Source organism: Saimiri boliviensis, chromosome 21, assembly GCF_048565385.1.
Source record: "Saimiri boliviensis isolate mSaiBol1 chromosome 21, mSaiBol1.pri, whole genome shotgun sequence".
Classification (NCBI taxonomy): domain Eukaryota; kingdom Metazoa; phylum Chordata; class Mammalia; order Primates; family Cebidae; genus Saimiri; species Saimiri boliviensis.
This window is the reverse complement of record NC_133469.1, coordinates 32,100,117-32,113,769: the sequence shown is the minus strand read 5'-3', so window position 1 is coordinate 32,113,769 and position 13,653 is coordinate 32,100,117. Positions and strand designations below refer to the sequence as shown.

Sequence of the window (13,653 nt, the reverse complement as noted above, 5' to 3'; positions counted from 1 at the left end):
GGGTGGATCATGAGGTCAAGAGATCAAGACAATCCTGGTTAACATAGTGAAACCCCGTCTCTACTAAAAATACAAATATTAGCTGGGCATGGTGGAGCGTGCCTGTAATCCCAGCTACTCAGGAGGCTGAGGCAGGAGAATTGCCTGAACCCAGGAGGCGGAGGTTGCGGTGAGCCGAGATCGCGCCATTGCCCTCCAGCCTGGGTTACAAGAGCGAAACTCCATCTCAAAAAAAAAAAAAAAAATTAACATGTGGCCTTGCTGCTTCTTAAATTTTTGTTTGTTGGCAAGGAAAGGTCATTTTGGAAAAAACAATAAATAAAAAATTTTAAATGAAAAAAATTTTTGTTTAAGAGATCCAGGCTGGGCACAGTAGCTCACACCTGTAATCCTAGCACTTTGGGAGGCCAAAGTAGAGGATCACTTGAGCCCAGGAGTTCAAGACCAGTCTAGGCAATATGGTGACACCCTGTCTCTACAAAAAATTTAAATTTAGGCCAGGCGCAGTGGCTCATGCCTGTAATTCTACCATTTTGGGAGGTTGAGGCAGGCAGATCACTTGAGGCGAGGAGTTTCAGACCAGCCTAGCTAAAATGGCAGATAACCCATCTCTATGAAAAAATCCAAAAATTACCTGGGTATGGTGGCATGCACCTGTACTCCCAACTATTGAGGAGGCTGAGGCACGAAAATTGCTTGAGCCCAGGAGGCGGAGGTTGCAGTGAGCCCAGATCCTACCACTGCATTCTAGCCTGTAGCAAAATAAAAAAAAAAAAAAAAAAAAAAAAAAAAAAAAAAGAAGATTTAGACAACTTCAGGTGCTTCCAAGCAGTAACCATCGTCATTTGGTGTGGGGCTTACTAGCCTCTCTGCATTGTCATGCATAGGTGTGTGGTCACAGAAGAGTTAGTGTGGTTTGCTTTTTTTCCTCGGGAATAAAAGAATTCTTTCCGCATCAGCACAAATAGATCACTGTCTTTCCTGGCAGCTACCACACAGCGATCTGTAATACAGATGTGGCACAGTTCATTTGGCTGTTTCACTCATGATGGACATTAGTTGCTTTCCATTTTTCACTGTTGCAAACAATGCTGAAAAGAAAATCTTTAATCAGACCTCTACACACAGCCAGCATCTCTTTAGGGTAGATGCCTTGACAGGGAATATCCTGATCAAAAGGTGAGCACATTTTACTTTTTTTTTTTCTTTCTTTTTTTGAGACAGAGTCTCTCTGTCGCCCAGGCTGGAGTGCAGTAGCACGATCTCTGCTCACTGCAACCTCTGCCTCCTGGGTTCAAGCAGTTCTCTGCCTCAGCCTCCTGAGTAGCTGGGATTACAGGTGCCTGCCACCATGCCCAGCCCCAGTTTACCTTTTAACAGTGGCTCTCGGCTGGGTGTGGTGGCTCATGCCTGTAATTTCAACACTTTGGGAAGCCAAGGTGGGCAGATCACTTGAGATCAGGAGTTTGAGGCCAGCCTAGCCAACATGGTGAAACCCTGTCTCTACTAAAAATACAAAAATTTGCCAGGCATGATGGTGCATGCCTGTAGTCCCAGCTACTCGGGAGGCTGAGGCAGGAGAATCGCTTGAACCTGAGAGGTGGAGGTTGCAGTGAGCCAAGATCAGGCCACTGTACTCCAACCTGGGCGACAGCAAGAATTCCTCTAAAAAAAACAGTGGCCCTTGGGATGTTCTCTAAAGTGGCTGTAGCCATCCCCATGGGCACCAGCAGCAGTGAGAGTTTCACCCTCCCATACCCTCACCAATGCTTGATTTCATTTGTCTCTGTGCCATTCTGAGGGGTAGAGCAGTGAGCCTGTGGTCTCTGGACCCTCCATACCCTGCAGTAATTCCAAGCCTGATGGTTTTCCTTTCTCTCTGCTGTTCCCTCTCAGCACCAGGAAGGAGGAGAACACACGGAGTTTGCTGAATGACAAGCGCACAGTGGCGGCGCAGCGGCAGCGCTATGAGCAGTACGGCGTGGTGGTGGAAGAGGTAGGCCACCAAACTGGGCCTCTGCTGGGCTGGGGAGACCAGGACAGCCCCTGAGTCCCTCCAACCCATGCTTCTGCCATTGCAGGTGCTACTGCAGCCAGGCGAGAGCCTGCCCTACAATGTTTACTATGAGGATGAGTATGATGACACATACGATGGCAACCAGGTGGGCGCCAACGATGCAGACTCAGACGACGAGCTCATCAGCCGCAGGTGAGGCCATAGGGCGGGTGGCATTCCAGAACAGAGCAGCTTTTAGGCCTGTGGGGCTCCCTCACCCTCTTGTTTACATAGATGAGCAAGTTAGTGGCAGAATCAGGGCCCAAACCCAGTCCTCCTGACTCCTAATCCAGTGCTCCTCCACCCCAGCCCACCTTGAATGGGACAGCATTTATTCGGTGTCACGCAGTAGCTTTGCATTTTTTTTTCTCTCTTTTTTTTTTGAGATGGAGTCTCACTCTGTCACCCAGGCTGGACTGCAGTGGCAAGATGTTGGCTCACTACAATGTCCACCTCCCAGGTTCAAGCGATTCTGCTGCCTCACCCTCCTAAGTAGCTGGGACTATAGGTACATGCTACCACACCCAGCTACTTTTTTATTTTTAGTAGAAACAAGGTTTCACCATTTTGATCAGGCTGGTCTTGAACTCCTGACCTCAGGTGATCCACCCACCTCAGCCTCCCAAAGTGCTGGGATTACAGGCGTGAGCCACCGTGCCCGGCCTCTTTTTCTCTTTTTTGAGACAGATTTTCACTCTGTCACCCAGGCTGGAGTGCAATCATGGCTCACTGCAGCCTTGACCTCTTGGACTACAAGTGATCCTCCCACTTCAGCCTCCTGAGTAGCTGGGACTACAGGTGTGGTATGCACCACCACACCCGGCTAGCTTTTATTTTTTGCAGAGGTGGGAGTCTCACTATGTTGCCCAGACCAGTCTCAACCTCCTGGGCTCAAGTGATCCCTCTACCTCAAACTCCCCAAGTGTTGGTATTACAGGTGTGAGCCACTGCGCTCAGTCCATTTTTCTTTTTTTTTTTTTTTCCACTATTTCCAGTAATGGCTATAAGCAACATTTTTCTTAATTGAAGAAAACATTTCCAGGTGGAATCGTGTAATGATTCTCCAATACAGGTCAAAGCAGAACTGTCCTGACTAAAGAAAGGCCTGGAGACCCTCATGGCCCCATCTCAGCCTCCCCCTCAACCTCCACCTCAAATTCTGTTAACCCAGAGAATGCAGGAGCTGGAGCAAAGCTGGCTTGAAACCCCTTTGGTTTCTCCCAGCCTCATGAGCCCTCCTCGTGGCCCCCTCACCCAGCCAGGTTCCCTCCCCTTGCGGCTCTAGCTCTTCTTTGATTTCACTTTCTCTCCACACCTTCAGGCCATTCACCATCCCTCAGGTGCTGAGAAACAAAGTGCCTAGAGAAGGGCAGGAGGAGGAGGACGACGACGAGGAAGAGGAGGCTGACGAGGAGGCTCCCAAGGTACCTCCCTGGCAGATGGCAGATGAAGAGGGGAGTGCAGTTCTGAAGGGTGAATCAGAAGTGCCCCTCACCCATCCTTGCATCTGGCCCTGAGGCAGCCTCAGCATCACTGGCAGGGACAGGAGGAGTCCCTTTGAGCCCAGGATGTCTGCTTGGAGAGCTCCTGGCTTAGAACTCACTTCTGCTGCCCACTAGCGAGGGCCCAGGGGACAGATTAAAGGCAGGGCCTCTGAGCTGCCAGCTTCATTATTAGGCCCAGGAGCCAGGGGTCGGGAGAAGGGCAGTTACCAGCACCGTGCCCAGGATGGCAATCCTTAAAATCAGAGAGGTGTTAGAGAGCCCAAGGGCCCTGGGAAGTCACCTGGAACCAGTAGCTTTGAAAATTCTACTTTCTAGTAGCTAAACTTTTTATTTGAATGAAGTCTTAACTAGAACCTCAACATACAGAATCTCAACATACCTGCTCAGGTGATAGGGGCAGCAGCCTGGGATCCCTCATGCCCCACATCAGGATGACAAATTCAGGTGTTTTCAGGGCCAGGTCCTGACTCCAGATTTGGTCTCCTCTCCCTTCCACAGCCTGACCATTTCGTGCAGGACCCTGCAGTGCTGAGAGAGAAGGCAGAAGCCAGGCGCGTGGCCTTTCTCGCCAAGAAAGGGTGAGCATTCAAGGGGCTGCTTCTGAGGGGACCCTTCCCACCATCCAGGGAAGGCAAGGCCAGCCATCCAGGAAACCCACACATACACCCTAAGTGCTCCATGTGTATTAATCTAGTTCTCACGACAACCATGGAAGTAGCTACCATTATCACTATCCTCATTTGACAGATGAAAAAACTCAGGCCCAGAGACATTAAGTAATCAGCCAAATGTCACACAGCTAGTAGGTGATGGAGCAAAGATGGGGCCAAGATAGCTCAGCTCCAGGGTCCCCACTCATAACCATGACTTGATAAACGCAGGAGGGGATTTATCACCCAACGCGTCCAGGGGTAGCTGACACCAGGCAGAATGTAAATGTGAGAGGGCTCAGACACACACACATCCTTTCTGGCTGATAGGGGTATGGAAGCACTTGAGCTGGGTCCCTAAGGGTAAAAAGGGCACAGAGGAGTTTGTCATATGAGGGCAGAAAGGTAATAAAGCAGACATGGTCAGAAGAGGGATCTTTGAGGGGAGCTGAGATCAGTAGCCAGAGACTCCTCATCCAGGCCCTACATCTTCCCATCGAGGAAACATCCAGAAAGTCCAAGGATCTGCCTCTACCTAAGGGCAGGCCAGGAGAAACCCACTCCCCCATCCCAGCCCTGGGCTTCATGCCACACTGTCTACTGGATGCAGAAGGCAGGGAAGGCATTTGGGTTTCATTCTGAAGGCAGTGGGGAGCCATAGAAGGTTGTTGGGAACAGGGCAACCCTGACTTCTCATCCATCCCAGCCCCCTGAGTGCAGAGCTCTGGAATCCCAGGGGTTGAGATGGTCTGAAAGGGCCCAGGTTACATCTGTGAGTGCACTTGGTCCTTGGAGGTCACCAGGCAAGGACCTAGGGTAGAAAACAGGAGTATTATCTCAGCTGCAGCATGTGGCCCCAGATGGAGAAAGGAGGAGACCCGACCAAAGCCCTCCCCATTTTCCATGGGCTGCGTCAGCCCTCCAGCTTTTCCTCCACTACACAGAGTGATGGGCGCACCTGGAAGCAAGGCCCAGAGAAGAGAAAACACTAGGCTTGGGGCTGGCCAGAGCCCCATAGCCCTGCCAGGCTCCATTTCTCCTTCCATCTGAAGTTGGGACATGGGTGACCTAGCCCAGTCTGTGTGTCCTCTCCCAGTGAACACCAACGCAGGCTGTGGGCTTTCCCCACCAGAGCCTCTTCCACCTGACAGGTTCTTGTGGGGTGGGTTGTTCCCCCCTCAGGTACCGGCATGACAGCTCAACAGCAGTGGCCGGCAGTCCCCGGGGCCATGGGCAGAGCCGCGAGACAACTCAGGAACGCAGGAAGAAGGAAGCCAACAAGGCAACAAGAGCCAACCACAACCGGAGAACCATGGCCGACCGAAAGAGGAGCAAAGGCATGATCCCATCCTGAGGGCTGGTGTAGGGCCAGCGGGGAGGCAGTGGCGCCAGACTCTCCAGGCCGTGCTCCCATCACCTGGGGCCTCCTTACCAGGTGGCCCCCTGCCAGGGCCCCAAGATCAACTCAACCCCTCAACAGCCTCAGCTTTGCAGGCCCTCAGAAGGCCGTCTCTCATCTACCAGCCAGCCACGAGCGCCTTCCTGCAGAACACACAGTGCCTTATCCCACAGTGGAAGAATCCATGGGGCCGGCAAGCAGGCGCCTACCCCCAGCTGCGCTGGTGGGAAAGGGATGGGGATGGAGCCCCAAGGCAAGCACCCCAAACCTCGGGCAACAAGATACTACTTCCCCTTTACCCTGGACAGCAGGAAACCTGTATATTCAAAAACAGAAAAAGGCCTGCAAATAAAATTTTTGACCCTTTCAAATGAAGATATGCCCATGAACCACACTCCCTGTGTCTCATTCTTGAGGGACAGCTGCCAGGTGGAGGGCAGGCTGGTCACTGTGCTCTGTCAGCCTCTCCTGCTTATGGCTCCCATAAACCCCCTAATGCTGCCCTGCCTTGCTGTGTGGCCCTGAGAATATCACCCCCTTCTCTGTGCCTCCAGTCCTTGCTTATGGAATGAAGGGCTCCTTAGGGTGAGCCCCTGGGGTCCTTTCCATTTTCTCATTCAGTTCTGACAGCTCCACCATAGGAGGTAGGTACCATTTGCAGCCCCCTAGTACGTACTAAATGAGGAAAGTGAGGCACCAAGGCTGAAGGTGCCTGCCCAGGCCACAGCTAGGAGGTGGCAGAATGGGGATTGGACACTTAGTCTGAACCCTGGCCTTTATAGGACTCTAGACCCCCATACAATGGTATCATCTCCAATCTCACAACTGGCCCAAGGACACTGACCCAGTGGCAGAGGCAGTACTCAAACTCAGCACCTCGTGGCTGTATCTACACTAATAAATCCTCCCAAATCAAGAGTTAAGACAGGGCCGGGCGCGGTGGCTCAAGCCTGTAATCCCAGCACTTTGGGAGGCCGAGGCGGGTGGATCACGAGGTCAAGAGATCGAGACCATCTTGGTCAACATGGTGAAACCCCGTCTCTACTAAAAACACAAAAAATTAGCTGGGTGTGGTGGCGCGTGCCTGTAATCCCAGCTACTGAGGAGGCTGAGGCAGGAGAATTGCCTGAACCCAGGAGGCGGAGGTTGCGGTGAGCCGAGATCGCGCCATTGCACTCCAGCCTGGGTAACAAGAGCGAAACTCCGTCTCAAAAAAAAAAAAAAAAAAAAAAAAAAAAAAGAAACAAGTAAGGGCCGGGTGCAGTGGCTCAGGCCTGTAATCCCAGCACTTTGGGAGGCTGAGGTGGGTGGATCACTTGAGGTCAGGAGTTTGAGATCTGCCTGGCCAACATGGTGAAACCCTGTCTCTTTTTAAAAATAAATAAACAAGTAAGAATGTCACTGCCAAGCCCTGTCAAAGTGAGTAGGGGCCTGGCTCCTCAAAGTCCCTCCCAGGCATGGCCCCCCAGCTGCTGGTGTGGCAGCAGCCGCCAGGCCCCTCTATTCCCAGGCCACCCCATGTGGTGTCAGTCAATGGCAAGTCAACAGCGGAGCATTAACTGGGCTAACCTGAGCCCAGCCTAGCCTGGAGTCCCGTCCTGTCGGCGGAAGCCAGGGTCCATGCCTAGCTGGACCTTGACAAATCACCCTGGATGCTGGTGCAATTTATTTGCACGGGCTTAGGATGCGTCTGAGGCAGAGGCAGACAGGCACTTGACCGATTGGTTTTGTTAGGTCAGCCTGCACAAATGAAAATCAATAGCAATCCTTCTGCCTTGCCAGCTCTCTTGGTGCATTTGAGATGCAGAACAGATACGGGGGTGGTGTCCTCCCCTCCAGCTGCTGAAATTAGCTGAGATCAGGCCCAGGATCAGCTATCCTGACAGGCAGCAGGAAGGCTGTTTCCTCCTGGAGGCATTTGCCAGGGACCTCCCTGAACTCAGGCCCAGTGCTTGTCCCTGTAGCGAAGTAAGGTGGGTTGGAGGTTCCCAGGATTTACTGGCCTTACCCATTCCTGTTCATACAGCCCCTCCCACCTTCACTTAGTCATCCTTACCTCCCACCCACCTGGACTGGAGTTCAGGCCTCACGTGAAAATCCTGGTTTAAAGGATCTGAGAAGACAAAGGTAGTTTTTCAAATTTTTCAGAATGTAGTGCCACGTCAAAATTCATCTCCCTTGAGTAACTAACTACTGTTTTCTGGTTTTAGATCTTGAAAGCACTCTTTTAGGGGGGCTTTGAAAACAGCTCAGGGGCCATCCAGAATGGTGTTCCTAGGCCTACTGCCTCATCTCTCAGGGCCTCATTTTCCCATCTGTACCGTGATCCTGCTGGACCAGATGGAATCTTTCCAATTGGTGCCAATTAAATCCTCTGAGGAGATCCCAAGGTTTAATTAACATTGGCAGCCACTCCAGCCTGTGAAACATAGGAAGACCCAATCCCTACAGAAAATAAAAAATAAGGTGGATGTGGTGGTACACACCTGTAGTCCTAGCTACTTGGGAGGCCAAGTCAGGAGGATCACTTGAGCCCAGGAGTTGGAGGGTGCACCTGGGAGTTGGATGCTGCAGTGAGCCATAATGCTACTGCACTCCAGCGTGGGCAATGAGTGAGACCTTGTCTTTTTTTTTTTTTTAGACAGGGTCTCGCTCTGTTGCCCAGGCTGGAGTGCAGTGGCACAATCTCGGCTCACTGCAACCTCTGTGTCCCAGGTTCAAGTGATTCTCCTGCCTCAGCCACGAAGTAACTGGGATTACTGGCTCACGCCACTATGCCCAGCTAATTTTTGTATTTTTAGTAGATGGGGTTTCACTCTGTTGGCCAGGCTGGTCTCAAACCCCTGATCTCAGGTGATCCATCTGCCTCAGCCTCCCAAAGTGCTGGGATTACAGGTGTAAGCCACGGCACCCAGCCAGAGACCCTGTCTCTTAAGAAAAAAATATTGGCAGCTGCAGAAGTGTTAGAATCAAAGTGGAGTTAGAAGTGCCTGCTGGGTTACTGCATCCTACCACCCCTGCTGCTGCTTCTACACAGGTATTTTCTAAGTGCCTTCTCTAGGTCCTGGCAAAGAATACGATTATCACTGACATTTGCTGGCAAGCTTTGAAGACCTTGTGTCTCCAAGAGGACTTAAGACTCAAGTGTCTTTGTTCCTAGTCTGTGGGTGGCAATGTCGTGGGCATGTGTATTTGAACAGTGCTTCTGTGCCTCTGTGAGGTGGTGGGGCAGAGCCTGTCCTTGTTTACTAAAAGAGACCCTAGAGCCCCCACAGGGGTGGGAGGACAGGTTAGGCTTAAAAGAGTCAAGTGTAGTCTGGAAGAGGAAAGAATTGGTGAGAACTAGCATAGCCCTGCCGCGCCAGGAGCTTGGGTAAAATCAACAGGGAGGGAAACAACCAATAAAAGTCAACAGCCAAGAAATGTAGGAGGGTAAGCTGTAAAGAAGAAAAAAAGCAAACAAAAGAAAAATGCAGGCTGGGCGCGGTGGCTCACACCTGTAATCCCAGCACTTTGGGAGGCCGAGGCGGGTGGATCACGAGGTCAAGAGATCAAGACCATCCTGGTCAATATGGTGAAACCCCGTCTCTACTAAAAATACAAAAAATTAGCTGGGCATGGTGGGGCATGCCTGTAATCCCAGCTACTCAGGAGGCTGAAGCAGGAGAATTGCCTGAACCCAGGAGGCGGACGTTGCAGTGAGCTGAGATCACGCCATTGCACTCCAGCCTGGGTAACAAGAGCGAAACTTCGTCTCAAAAAAAAAAAAAGAAAAAGGAAAAGAAAAATGCAGTGGCCAGGTGCGGTGGCTCACGCTTTAATCCCAGCACTTTGAAAGGCCAAGGTGGGCAGATCAGGAGGTCAGGAGTGTGAGACCAGCCTGGCAAACAGGGTAAAACTTCATCTCTACTAAAAATAAAAAAATTAGCCAGGCATAGTGGTGGGTGCCTGTAATCCCAGCTACTTGGGAGGCTGAGACAGGAGAATTGCTTGAACCTCGGAGGCAGAGGTTGTGGTGAGCGGAGATCACCCCACTGCACTCTAGTCTGGGTGACAAAGCCAGACTCTATCTCAAAAATAATAAAAGAAAAATGTGCCGGGTGCGGTGGCTCACACTTGTAATCCCAGCACTTTGGGAGGCCGAGGCGGGTGGATCACGAGGTCGAGAGATCGAGACCATCCTGGTCAACATAGTGAAACCCCGTCTCTACTAAAAAATACAAAAAATTAGCTGGGCATGGCGGCGCATGCCTGTAATCCCAGCTACTCAGGAGGCTGAGGCAGGAGAATTGCCTGAACCCAGGAGGCGGAGGTTGCGGTGAGCCGAGATCGCGCCATTGCACTCCAGCCTGGGTAACAAGAGCGAAACTCCATCTCAAAAAAAAAAAAAAAAAGAAAAATGCAAGGGGGTGTTGTGTAGCTCTTTAAAATGATATCAAAGAGACTTGGTAGTGGCATGGGAAACTAAATATTCAAGAATTTAAAAAAAATTTTTTTAAGTAGAATACATGATTGTGTGACGCACCATGATTGTAAAAAATATTAATTTTTTTCTTTCATACCAAGCAATTCTAGAAGGGAATGTGCATAAATGAAAATAATAGGGACTGGGTGCAGTGGCTCATGCCTATAATCTCAATGCTTTGGGAGGTCAGGGCAGGTGGTTCACCTGAGGTCAAGAGTTCGAGACCAGCCTGGCCAACATAAGGAAACCCCATGTCTACTAAAAACACAAAAATTAGCTGGGCACGGTGGCATGTGCCTGTAATGACAGCTACTTGGGAGGCTAAGGCAAGAGAATCGGCTGAACTCGGGAGGCAAGGGTTGCAGTGAGTCGAGATAGTGCCACTGCACTCCACATTCCAGCCTTGGCAACAGTAAAACTCCATCTCAAAAAAAAAAAAAAAAAAAAAGAGGCTGGAGTGGTGGCTCGAACCTGTAATCCCAGCACTTTCAGAGGCCGAGGCTGGTAGATCACGAGGTCAAGAGATTGAGACCATCCTGGCCAACATGGTGAAACCCTGTCTCTACCAAAACATACAAAAATTACCTGGGCGTGGTGGCACATGCCTGTAGTCCCAGCTACTCAGGAGGCTGAGGTAGGAGGATCACTTGAGCCTGGGAGGCGGAGGGTGCAGTGAGCTGAGGTCGTGTCACTGTACTCCAGCCTGGTGACAGAGCGAGACTCCATCTTAAAAAAATAAAAATAAAAGCAGGTTGGGGCATGGTGGCTCACACCTATAATCCCAGCACTTTGGGAGGCCAGAGTGGGCAGATTGCTTGAGCCCAGGAGTTCAAGACCTGGGCAACACAGTGAGACCCCCATTTCTACAAAAATAAAATAAAAAATAAGCTGGGCATAGTGGCATATGTCTGTAGTCCCAGCTACTTGGGTGGCCAAGGCTGGGGGAATGCTTGAGCCTAGGAGTTTGAGACCAATGTGGGCAACAGAGTGAGACCCCATTCCTACAAGGTTTTTTAAAAATTAACTAGAGGGCTAGGTGTGGTGGCTTACACCTTTAATCCCAGCACTTTGGGAGGCCAAGACAGGCATATCATGAAGTCAGGAGTTTGAGATCAGCCTGGCCAACACAATGAAACCCTGTCTTTACTAAAATTATAAAAATTAGCCAGGCATAGTGGCGAACACCTGTAATCGCAGCTACTCAGGAGACTGAGGTAGGAGAATCACTTGAACCTAGGAGGCAGAGGTTGCAGTGAGCCGAGACTGTGCCATTGCACTCCAGCCTGGCTTACAGAGCTAGATATCATCTCAAAAAAATTATTAAAATTAATTTTAAAAATCGGGAGGCTGAGGCAGGAGAATTGCCTGAACCCAGGAGGCGGAGGTTGTGGTGAGCCGAGATCGCGCCATTGCACTCCAGCCTGGGTAACAAGAGCGAAACTCTGTCTCAAAAAAAAAAAAAAAAAAAAAAAATTAATTAAAAAAATAAAAATTAGCCAGGCATGGTACTGCTCAGCTATAGTCCCAGTCCCAACTACTCATGAGGCTGAGGCTAAGCCCAGGAGTTCGAGGCTGCAGTGAGCTATGATCAAGCCATTGCACTCAGCTTGGATGACAAAGCAAGGCCCTGTCTCTAAAAAAAAAAAGGAGCCGGGCGCGGTGGCTCAAGCCTGTAATCCCAGCACTTTGGGAGGCTGAGGCGGGTGGATCACGAGGTCAAGAGATCGAGACCATCCTGGTCAACATGGTGAAACCCCGTCTCTACTAAAAATACAAAAAAAAGGCTGGGCGCGGTGGCTCAAGCCTATAATCCCAGCACTTTGGGAGGCCGAGGCGGGTGGATCACGAGGTCAAGAGATCGAGATCATCCTGGTCAACATGGTGAAACCCCGTCTCTACTAAAAATACAAAAAATTAGCTGGGCATGGTGGCACGTGCCTGTAATCCCAGCTACTCAGGAGGCTGAGGCAGGAGAATTGCCTGAACCCAGGAGGCAGAGATTGCGGTGAGCTGAGATCGCGCCATTGCACTCCAGCCTGGGCAACAAGAGAGAAACTCCATCTCAAAAAAAAAAAAAAATACAAAAAAAATTAGCTGGGCATGGTGGCACATGCCTGTAAAAAAAAAAAAAAAAAAAAAAAAAGGCAGAAGGGAGGGAGTTAAGCCCACAAGGCAGGTCAGCCCACAGCCCAGTCACTGGTTCAAAGTAGAGCTCTGTGTTTGCAGCTTGTTCTCAGGAATCAGGGAATGGGCGGCCAGCCTGACTGGAAAGGCCAAGGAAGGGGAGGACAAATGCATCCATTCACCTATTTACCAAAAATCTAGGTGCCAGGATGTGTGAGAAAGACCCAGATTCTGCCTTCTTGGAATTCACAGTACAAGAGGCATGTGGATATTAAATAAAACATTTTGGAAAAATGATTAATAATAATTGTGCTAAGTCCTAATACATGAATGAAGAAATAAGTGGGAAGAGAAACAGGCAAAATCAACAGAAAGAGGCTGGGAGCAAAGAGAATTCCCAGAAGCAAAGGGTGGTCGCAGGGTCAGGCAGCCGCTGAGAGAGAGAAGGAGAGAGAGAGAGAGAGATCAACTAAGCAGAGGCAATGGTGTTCACTGGGGCTCTGCCAGGAAGTGGCGGGGAGGCAGCCAGCAGGAAGAAAGGAACAGGAGGATCCTTGGAAGGAAATTGGCATTGACAAGGAAGAGGGGGCTCAGAGGTGGGGAGGGGAGTTGGCACCCAGAGCATGTTTATGGGATGACTAAAAGGAGCTAGGGAGGCACCAGGGCTCCAGGGGACCCACCTAGGGGAAGACCAGTCCCCAGGGAGAGGAAGGGTGGTCTCCTCACCTTTCGGAGCCCCAAAGCAGCCTGTAATCTGGTCTAAATCTCTGAGTGTCAGGCAGGGGTTTTGACTGTGGCCAGAGCTGTTGCAATTCAGTAGTCAGAACCAGGGTTAAAAATTCATTCTGAGGGCTGGGCACAGTGGCTCATGCCTGTAATCCCAGCAGTTTGAAAGATGGAGGTGGGTGGATTGCTTGAGCCCAGGGGTTCAAGACCAGCCTAGGAAACAAGGCAAAACCTCATCTCTTCAAAAAATATAAAAATTAGCTGGTGTGATGGCATGCATCTGTAGCCCTAGCTACTCGGGAGCCTGAGGTGGGAGGATCACTTGAGCCTGGTGGATGGAGGCTGCAGTGAGCCCTGAGCATGCCACTGCACTCCAGCCTGGGCAAAAGAGCAAGACCCTATCTCAAAAAAAAAAAAAAAAAAAAAAATTCATTATGTCTAGAGGTTGCCCTCTGTGTGTATGGGGTGTTGGGGGGGATCCTCAAAAGGAGCAAGACATTCTCACTTCACACCACTGAAAATTCCCTTCCAACAATCAATAATCAGCAGGAGGATTTCACACAGACTGGCAGAATTCAGAACGTATTAAAGGGCATTTAGTTCAGATTTTCTCAACCTATTTCAACTGCCAACCAGCCCCAATCTTAGGCTCTGGAATTTCAGACATCCCCTCCTCCCCTGGGGGAAGGGAGCTTTATCCTGCTTAAGACTGCTGGGGCCGGCGCAGT

The 13,653-nt window shown here is 50.5% G+C and overlaps 1 protein-coding gene and 1 long non-coding RNA gene across 5 annotated transcripts in view; one reads left to right on the top strand and one right to left on the bottom strand.

The window, feature by feature from the left end:
• Positions 1 to 5,985, top strand: part of ASCC2 (activating signal cointegrator 1 complex subunit 2) — a 46,481-nt gene extending 40,496 nt beyond the window's left edge. For all 4 annotated transcript variants that reach the window (XM_010349168.3, XM_010349167.3, XM_010349166.3 and 1 more), the window contains 5 exons: positions 1,897 to 1,996; positions 2,082 to 2,209; positions 3,378 to 3,480; positions 4,060 to 4,139; positions 5,394 to 5,985. In XM_010349168.3, the coding sequence (XP_010347470.2) occupies positions 1,897 to 1,996; positions 2,082 to 2,209; positions 3,378 to 3,480; positions 4,060 to 4,139; positions 5,394 to 5,565 (583 nt within the window). In that variant the 3' untranslated portion in view covers positions 5,566 to 5,985. The remainder of the gene's footprint in view (positions 1 to 1,896; positions 1,997 to 2,081; positions 2,210 to 3,377; positions 3,481 to 4,059; positions 4,140 to 5,393) is intronic.
• The window catches only part of LOC120361037 (uncharacterized), a 32,999-nt gene extending 22,364 nt beyond the window's left edge, over positions 1 to 10,635 (bottom strand). The window contains exons 1-3 of the long non-coding RNA XR_005577397.2: positions 7,678 to 10,635; positions 3,941 to 5,022; positions 635 to 752 (exon numbers count right to left, since the gene is read on the bottom strand). This is a non-coding gene — a long non-coding RNA (uncharacterized LOC120361037). The remainder of the gene's footprint in view (positions 1 to 634; positions 753 to 3,940; positions 5,023 to 7,677) is intronic.
• Between the last annotated feature and the right edge of the window lie 3,018 nt (positions 10,636 to 13,653).